This window comes from Herpailurus yagouaroundi, unplaced genomic scaffold, assembly GCF_014898765.1.
Source record: "Herpailurus yagouaroundi ecotype Mexico unplaced genomic scaffold, PumYag 100, whole genome shotgun sequence".
NCBI lineage: Eukaryota > Metazoa > Chordata > Mammalia > Carnivora > Felidae > Herpailurus > Herpailurus yagouaroundi.
Genome location: NW_024412391.1, coordinates 66,831,787 through 66,841,769, shown reverse-complemented (window position 1 = coordinate 66,841,769; position 9,983 = coordinate 66,831,787). Strand labels below are relative to the sequence as shown.

Sequence of the window (9,983 nt, the reverse complement as noted above, 5' to 3'; positions counted from 1 at the left end):
TGTGTGTGTGTGTGTGTGTGTGTGTGTGTGTGTGTGTGTGTGTGTGTTTATGTATATATAGAATAGATGCTTTGCTTTAAAGTATCACAAATCTATTATTATACCTAAAAATGAATAACTTCTTAATATCATCAAGCATCCAGGAAAATAATCACATTTCTCTTATTTCATAATTTTTTAACGTTCAATTTTAAAGTTCATTTGAATGAAGTCTATACATTGCAGTTGGCTGATATAGTCCTTAAATCTCTTTTTATCTATATGTCCCTTCTCCCTCTTTTTTCTTATAGCAACTTATTTGTTGTAGAAACTTAATTGTTTGTTCTATTACATTTCCCACAATCCGGATTTTGCTGGTCACATCCCCAAAATGTGCTTTATCATGTTCTCCTTTACCCTATTTTTTGTTATTGTAAACTAGTAATTAGATATCGAGGCTTGATCAGCTTCAGTTTAATTTTTTGGCAGGAATATCTCATGCTGAAAATTTTCATTAGAAAGCAAATAAGTTTGTTGAACATTTTGTGATGCTAGCAGCTTTGATGATCCTTGCCTGTACCCGTTGTTTTATTCCACTGGAGGTTGAAAAAACGACTATTATGTTAATGCCCTTGCCTTCTCATCTGTAACTGTGTTGAATCTACATTCCCTGATTAGTCCTATGGTCTGGCTTTTCATTTGCTCTGCATTATTACCCTATTGTTGCTGGAGCATATTGCATCAAAGTCTGCATTAGTGCAGCTACACATTCACAGCTTCTGGTCTCACCTGAGCTTCAGTGCTACCCATTTCTTGCCTTTGGTTAGCAACATTTCCTAAAATTTCCCACAGCAGCAATTCCAAAACTTTGTTACCATCCTTAGCATTCCAATGTTATCTCACATTCACTCATTATCAACAGATGAGTTTTTCTCTTAATTTTATGGACAAAAACAGAGCCTCTGGGTGCAAACTTTACTCCCCAAACTGATAAAATTTATGTCATTGTTACTCATTCTTATCCATTTTCCCCTTCCTCTTAAATTCTCCTATATTTCTGTATTTTGGGAACTTGAACATGTACATTTTTGAATTGTAACTCATATCATATAAACTGTTTGCATATTTACCTTTCTCCCATTCTCAGTTTCCTGAGGATAGAGTGCATGTTTTACTCATCTTTGCATCTCTAACAACCTCACACATTTCCCAGAACATGACAGTTTTTGATAACTATTGATTTGAGTTAATACTCGAACCATTAGAAGGTATTTAAGTCACATTTAATATACTCTATAATGTAGCAAGGTACAGAATTTTATCTTGAAATATTTACAGACAGAAGCCATTATGGCAATCCTGGGGATATGATTATTTGAGTGTAATTTTTAATATATTCCCAGTACCTCATAGAAGTGAGCTAAGGGATAATTTCGTAAGATCAACAAAGACTTGGGGTGTCATCTTTTGGAAAAAGATCCCCTCCCCTCTCCCAGACTTTCAGGGACAGTGTCTGCCACCTCCCATGCTCTGAGAGGGAGTGCCAGAATTTATGAATGGCAATTCATGAAGCAACCAAGAACATCTTAGTTCTTGCACTGTGAGGAACTGGAACAGATGTCCTGTGCCTAGGACTGTCCTGTTTTATGGTGGTGCTCATCACCTTTAATTTGGTGAAATTATTATACCAACTCCTTTACATTCCCCAAAAGATTCCAGTTTTAATGATAAATGATATGCTTATTTTTCTTAACTGTAAGGGAATCTTCCTCAGATTCTATCTGAAACATTTCCTTGTGATTCAGTAGTATATGACTAGCCTTTTTAGAGTTAGAAAACATTCTTACCAAAAACAAGTCCATAAAAAGTAACTCATTTTCAGTACTACTCCCAACACATAGCTCATAAACACAGCATATGAAAAACATTATATTTGTGTTGATATCTTTTCTTCATTAGAAATAAAATTTCAAAAACCATGCTAAGAAACTTAGTGCTAACTCTCACCTGGCTGTCATTGCTCTTGAGAATCATATGTCACTGTTGAATCCTTAGAGTGATACTTTTCAATCATGGTGTCACAATGACAAAACTTGTCATAAGTATTTTTTTTTTTTTTGCTAATGACAATTTAGAAAACTGAGTTTTTGCAATTGAGTAGGTTCTAGGTTTTCTCCATAATCACATCTTTCTCTTTCATTGCATCTTGTTATGGATTATTGCTTGGGACAGAAATAAATAAAGCTACAGCAAACCCAATGGGTTTTTTTGAATCTTTCATATACTACCTTATCTACTGCACAGTTCATAAGAAATGACCATTAACTTACTTGCTTGTGAAATGCACTTATAAATGCATAGCTCACATCCCTCAAAAATGCCTACTTTGATATTATTTTTCTGAAAAATTGTGTGTGGTGCCTACACGTGTGAGTGTATTAGGGCTTAGAGTAGGAGAGGTAGATAGGGTCATGGATCCAAATCTGGATATGCCAATGAACACATGGATATCACCTGTCAAGAGTCAGCTGAAAAACAAAATGTGGAGAACCAGTTTCATGGATTATTTTCCAAGGCAACCATTTCCCTTATCTGCTCTTGGCATGACCATCCATCTAGAGGTCGAATTTTTTTTTTTTTTTTGAGAAATTTAAGGCCATCTGTCAGGTTCAAGTTCTCTCATTTTCTGAACAAACAAAATCTTTTCTCTTATGCTCTTTTCCCCCTTAAGAAGTCGGCTCTCAGTACCAAGGATAATTTCTTAGTCTTTACCTACATTCATGCATCATACTTGAAAATACATGCACATTCACAAACTGAGAACCTTTCTCATTTTCTTGCTCCCTCTATGACAAATTCAGTCTATTTCTTTGCATTGGTTCCTTTCTTTCTGAGTACAGACACAATGGAAAAAACAAAGCCAAACCTTCTTTTGTGTTTTCTTACCTCTCTATTTCAACCCATCTTCCTGGTCTGTCCTCATTACACCTAAGCATTTTTGTTTTGTTTTGTTTTGTTTTGTTTTGTTTTGTTTTGAGAGCAAGAGAGAGAGAGAATGAGAGAGAGAGAGAGAGAGAGAGAGAGAGAGAGAGAGAGAGAGAGAGAATCTTAAGCAGGCTCTAGGCTCAGCATGGAGCTAGATGCAGCACTCAATCCCACAACCCTGGGATCATGACTTGAGCCAAAGACCCTGTTCTTTCCTGTGCAGATTTTACCTTCTCCTCAAGGCTCAGACCAAATTCTGCCTCCTCCCTGGAAGAAATCTTATCTAGTTATTGCAACTAGACATTAATACTTTCTCTTCTGAATTTCTATTACATTTTATATCTGTTCCATTCCTTTTGAAATTATATTATTCTTCCACTTAGAGATTTTGTTTTTTGTAAAGTGTACATATTATACCTGCTAATTAAATTGCCACTCTCTAGAAAGCAAATTCAGTGCTTTATATATCCACGTAACCTCTCCTAAATTTGGTATTTGCCCATAAATAATGAGTAAATGCTCTTTTGATCCTCCCAATGTCCACTTCTTTCTTTCTTTCTTTCTTTCTTTCTTTCTTTCTTTCTTTCTTTCTTTCTTTCTTTCTCTTTCTCTCTCTTTCTTTCTTTCTTTATAACTTTTTTTAATTCTCCCACCCCCTATTCTTTTTCTTTCTTTTTTTTTAGTATTTTCTTTATTTTTGAGAGAGAGACAGAGTGCAAGCAGGGGAGAGGCAGAGAGAGAGAGGGAGACATAGAATCCAAAGCAAGCTCCAGGCTCTGAGCTGTCAGCACAGATCCCGACGCAGGGCTCGAACCCACAAACCATGAGATCATGGCTTGAGCCGAAGTCAGACACTTAACCGACAGAGCCACCTAGGCACCCCCAATGTCCACTACTTTAAAATCTCCCTTTGCACATTAAGGTCATTTAATAATTTTTGTAAGTATAATATTAAATTGTTTGGTTTACACAATGTTAACAAACCGCTAAACATTATGTATCCTTCCCTTTCTGCATTTGTTTTTATTTTAATGATATTTTCTTATAAAAATGTCAATTTTAATGTCCATATAAGCTTATTAGAATAGAATTCTACTTTAAAAAGAATACTCTAGTTTTCCAATGGAGCACTGTTCACCATCATTTTAAAGTCTTTTAGCTGACTTCTCAGTTGTCACTCTCTTGAAAGTCTGGTTGGCATGGCTTTGTATTTATGTGGGTCATTTTCTTAGCTATAAAAAAAATCCATGTAATTTATCCTAACTTATGCATTACCAATTTAAGGATGTTGAATATATTATGTTCTTCTTCTGGATCGTGTGAAGACTCTTTGAAGATTTTTTAGTTTTAGTTAAGGTATTTGTTAAATCTTTTTTGTGGTAAGTTATAGAAGTCCAACTCTAATTTAATAAACAGAAACCCAATTCAAACTGACTTTATTGACTCATAAAATTGGGAACTCCAGGAGTAGCCTTGGCATCATGCACAGCTAAATCTCCAGGGATTTTATTCCCGTTTCCTCTCTTCTCATCTTTTAGCTCTGCTTCCCTCAAAGTTTTGACTTCATTTTCTCCTATGGCAAAAGTGGACATTTTCCATATAGCTCAGAAAGAGCCTGGTTCCTAGCAGATCCCTTCCAATGTCTGTATACAACTTCACAGGAGATTCTAATTGGCTTTATTTGGATCTAATGTCCACTCCAGCACTAGTTACTGGGCCAGTGAGATAAGATACCCTGAATACCACTGCCTGGGTCAGATGACTCCAGTAGTATAGAAGTGGTAGTATAGATGCGGATTGACATCTGCAGAACCACATAGACCTGAGGGAAGATGGCTACAAAAGAGAGAAGATCTAGTTGCCAGGAGGACAAGGATGGTGACACAAGCTGATCAAAACAGTAAAACAAAAACAAAAACAAAAACAACAAAAAAACACCAAACCCCCAAAAAACTACTTTAGTCTACTGCACTTCACCCTTTGACTTTTCAAGACCCATATCCACATTTTAAAAAATGCTCCTGGCAAAATAATGCAAATAACCCTCAACTAAAATTGTACTTACCTAAAGTCATTGTCAGTTATTATCCTCCAGATCTTCTGGAATCTCAGAGCTGTGTACTTGATGTGCAAGTGTTCTACTGAGTTTCCCTGGCCAAGCAGTGAGTTATTGGTCACCAATCTGGCTTCCCTAGGCTTGACCTGTGGGCGAGTTCCCTTTTCCATTGTTCTCTGAGCCTCCATCAGAGAGAGGCACAGGAAAGAGTGTCTCTTCTGGAGACTACTGCTTTAGGAGCTCACCTGATGTGGACTTAGTTCCTGGGGCCTGGAACTACTGAGTAACCACAAGGTCCTGTCTGATAGGGTCAGGTTTTTCTGGCAATTTATCCCCCATAAAGACCTGCTGTAAAATGGCATGGATTTGAATTTTTTTTTTTCAACGTTTATTTATTTTTGGGACAGAGAGAGACAGAGCATGAACGGGGCAGGGGCAGAGAGAGAGGGAGACACAGAATCAGAAACAGGGTCCAGGCTCTGAGCCATCAGCCCAGAGCCCGACGCGGGGCTCGAACTCCCGGACCGCGAGATCGTGACCTGGCTGAAGTCGGACGCTTAACCGACTGCGCCACCCAGGCGCCCCAACTGCGCCACCCAGGCGCCCCTAAAATGGCATGGATTTGATTACTAGAGACTCTTAGAACTGTTAACCAAGGTTAGAAGTCTGTGGGCTACAACCCGTGAATCTAGGCTTTGACTTTGAAGTCTGTGGGCTACAACCCTTGAATCTAGGCTTTAACTTTGCAGTTCTAGTCTTTAAGCAACAGTCCAAGAGGACAGAATCCATTCAACCTAACTGGCTCCATTTGACCTTTGGTGTTGGTTAACATGAAAGAATAGCTGGCCTTTGATATATACCTCCTGTTCTCAGGTAGTGTCTGAGGGATGGTTCGTTATGTTGGAGTGAGTCATTATGGCTGCTGTTCTCAGGATGTTCAACAAGAAGTGATTGGGAGGGGTCTGGGATCAGTCTTTCAGGATTGGTTACCAGCACAGAACCAGACTGATTAGGCTAGAATCTAAGCTCCCCCTGTTTACTAGGTGTGTGACCTTATGTAAGTCATTTGATTGTTCTGTGCCTTACTGTCCTCATTTATAAAGTGGGCATAATTTTTCCTAACTTACAGGGTTATCATAAGGATGAAATGAGTTAATATATATAAAGAGCTTAGATTGGTGCCTGTCACATAGTAGGCCCTATTTACATGACAACCATTTTTACCGCCCTGTCTTCATTTTTTTACTCTTCAAGAGTCTATCTAGTCTTATCTCCCACAATGGTTTCCGCCTTTGTACCTTCCTTTTGCTTACTTCAACAAGGGACTTAGAATTCACTTTTCCTATTTTCCACGTGATTATCTGAACATAAGCAGATAATGAGCAGAAGGGATAATGAGCAGAAGGGAGATGGTCATGAGGCATGGCTGGTTGACAGCCCCACCAAGCCCACATGTAATCCCCAGAGTAAGTGCTATAGACACTTAGGGGAATGGGGGCAAGTATTGGAGGGAGGAGAGAGAGAGAGAGAGAGAGGGAAGAGAGGAACCAAACAAACCCTATCTACTGAAGTCGTTATTACTACTTTGTGAAATAATGTCTCAGGTTTAGTTCTCTAAATATAGAGCCTGAGAAAGGGATTCAGATACATGTGATTTCTTGAATGGCTCCTCTTTAACAAAATTCTATGGAGTAAGGGACTCAGGGCAAGTAAGGAACAAGAGCCAAGAGAAGATGCGGTCTCTGCTAAAGTCTACACTTGGCCTGAATCATGGACAACCCTGGGGCAAAAAATCACATAACAGAGTTGTCTCTGCCTTGAGACAAGGACGCCCACTGATTGGAACCCCATGTATCTGTCAGTTATTGGCAGAGGCGGATGTAACCTCACAGGCAACAAGGTCCCCATCCACCAAGTACAATTCAAGGAGAAGAGCATTTTGAGCCACTAGCATCCAAAATTCATTGCATCGTCGGTGTGAACGCATGGGCCTGGTAAAGGGGAGATCATCAACAGCATCTATTTCCAATAATGATAATAATAATAATTAAAAGAATAATGATGGTGATGGTAATTATGATAGCTGTTATTTATGGAATACTAATGGAACTAGTACTAAAAACTTATTGGAATTGTAGTTATTACACTTGGATGTTGCTTTTATTTTGTTTTCTTTCCAAATACAGTGTTTTTGGTGCAGTGAAGAAAGGGCTTGCAAAAAAATGTGTTTTCCATATTTTGGGTGTCGATTCATTTCTGTGTATTGGTTGAACTATAGAAGTGAGTTATCCATGTTTGAATTTTTATGTACTTTTTTTTTCAGTTAACTTGCAAATACTGTATTTAACTACATTTAGAGGATTATAAATTATTATATTTGCCTTATTAAAAATATAGCAAATCTTTTTATTGGTGTTTCCCTGGATACAGGCTGATACTGGTTGTTTCCAGCCAGTGTTGGTTCAAGCTAGGTCAACATTCATTCTGATTGGTGGGTACCTTGCCATACCAATTATTAAAAACTTTAAATTTCATCTCTAACATACTTTAATGTATGATAATCACTACCCAGTGAAGGGAAGTTTGTATTCTTATGTTGTTTTAGAAACTCCAGGAGTTTCTTATATGGTCTTGGGGTGAGGACATATTGGGCCCAGTACCATTACTATAACTTACATTTCTTCAACTAATATATTCTATACTGCGAATTGCCATTCAGAACGGTGACTCCCTAGGACTTAACAAATTTTAATCATCTTTGTATCTGTAATGTTGTGTTTTGGGTTTGTTATATGGTACTTACCAAAGCAGGGAAATGCACTAGAACCTTTTAAGGACTTTTCAAAAAAGGCCAAATGAAAAGCCTTCCAGGTAAACCCTAACTATGTGAGAAAACCCAAAATAGAATTTATGTTTGTTTCTTAACTGAAGTGAAAAAAACATGAATTTTGCCCTCAAGTCCCTATTTTTTTTTTCTTCAGGTACTATCAGGTATATTTAAATCATAACTGATTGTAGCAAAGAGCTTATAAACAAGTTACAGTTCATATATTTAGTATCAATGGGAAGTCTAGTTTCTATTTCATGTTCTGCCCTTATAGTTGCATTTTACAAGTATACACTATGATCATGTGGGGGGGGGGGCGGGGAGAGGTGGAATTTATAAACGCTAGAAGTCTGCTTTCTCAGCAAACATTTGTTGTCTCTTTGATAAGGAACTCCTGAACTCAAACAACAAAACTTCCCCTGCTATCTACATGCATCTTTACCAAAACAGCAGCCTCAGGCATCTGCTATTTTCTGTTGAGATGCTGCCTGAAATGAGTTTAGAGGCAAAATACAGAAAAAAATGTCAGTGTCCTAATAGTTCACTAATTTGGAGATGAAAGACTTTGAATGCTAGCTCCTTTAGCAGCTCAGATAATTTTCTAATGTTGGTGATTGTGGTGTTAAAGTAGTTTTATTGGAGTATGTGATGTATATCATTTTCAATAACTTGTTAATTTGTATCTAAGAATCAAACTGTATGATACTAGAAAAGATAAAAATATAAGAAATTATTGCTCTTCTGTTAACTTAAAATATATTTCTTTTCATACATTTCAGTTGACATATTTGGATTCCTGATGCTTCTATTTGTCATAATATTAATTACAGGGCTCATTTGGTATTATTGCACCTATCACTATTACCTGCAGGAATATGTTCATTTTATTTTTAGTAAGAATGCACTTGGGGATAATATCACTGAAGAGAATGCTAAGCTAGTTATCAGGAAATGTTTTACCCTTTTTATGTAATAAAAAATAACATATATATGATAAGAAAAAACACTCAGAAGGTAACAGAAAATTACAAAATGAAAAGGAAAGTTCAACTTTCCCACCCCTTGTCTGCCTCTGACACCTCCCGCACAGAAGCAATCCTTCTAGTATGAATCTAATGTAGTTCTTTTGATTACTTCCTGTATTTGAACAATGCGGTTATGGCTCCTTTTATTAACTTCAGCTGTTAATCTATGGACTCCCCAGCATGAAAGCTGAAAATTTATCTTGCACTATCATATTTTTCTGATGTTATTTTGTTCTTAGAGGGTATTATCATTTTGTTATTTTTGAATTTTAACTACAGTTTTTCATTATTAGCTCTTAAGATTGCTAGCATTTCTTCTGTTGGTTATCATTTCAACTTGATTGACTTCATTACTTTGAGTTCCAGTTAGTGCTCTATTTCTATATCCATCAATTCTTCCCCTGTTATTTAAATAAGAAAATGTGGAACCCTGTACTTCTATGTATCTTCTCCTCCATCTCCTAAACTCTATAAGCTTTCTCACTCATTTGACCTTACCAAGTATATAATATTTACTTCTGTAATTTATCTTTATATTTTGAAATGTATATTCTATAGTTTGAATATAAAAATTTAAGAATAATACAAATAATAAAACATATCAGGATTGTATGAATATTGTTTAGTAAAGACCAAAGTGGAAATAGGAAATGTGATTCTATGTCACTAACCTGTATTACTTGAAAGAGAATTATCTAGTGTCTAGATCAAATAGATTATCTTCCTTAGTCTCCATTTCTAAAAAATCATGCTATATTTCATATTGTTTCATGTTTACATTGCGACTTTCTTATATAGCTTCTGCATTTTCTAGGATTTTTAATTACCTTCATTATTTCCTGTCAAGGACAGACATGCATATTTATTCCCATCATTGTGATCATTCATCTTAGTATTTGGAAAATTATTCTCCTTTTTTATCTTAAAAAAATTTTTTTAATCTTTATTTATTTTTGAGAGACACAGAGACCAAGTGTGAGCAGAGGGAGGAACAGAGGGAGAGGGAGACACAGAATCCAAAGCAGGCTTCAGGCTCTGAGCTGTCAGCACAGAGACTGACGCAGAGCTCGAACTCATGAACCACAATTTCATGACCTAAGCTGAAGTCAGA

At 36.7% G+C, this 9,983-nt stretch overlaps 1 protein-coding gene across 1 annotated transcript in view; it reads left to right on the top strand.

The window, feature by feature from the left end:
• PTTG1IP2 (PTTG1IP family member 2) overlaps positions 1-9,983 on the top strand; it is a 45,313-nt gene that overhangs the window by 9,651 nt on the left and 25,679 nt on the right. Inside the window, 2 exon segments of the mRNA XM_040471576.1 lie at positions 7,207-7,300; positions 8,627-8,695. Of these exon segments, the coding sequence (XP_040327510.1) occupies positions 7,207-7,300; positions 8,627-8,695 (163 nt within the window).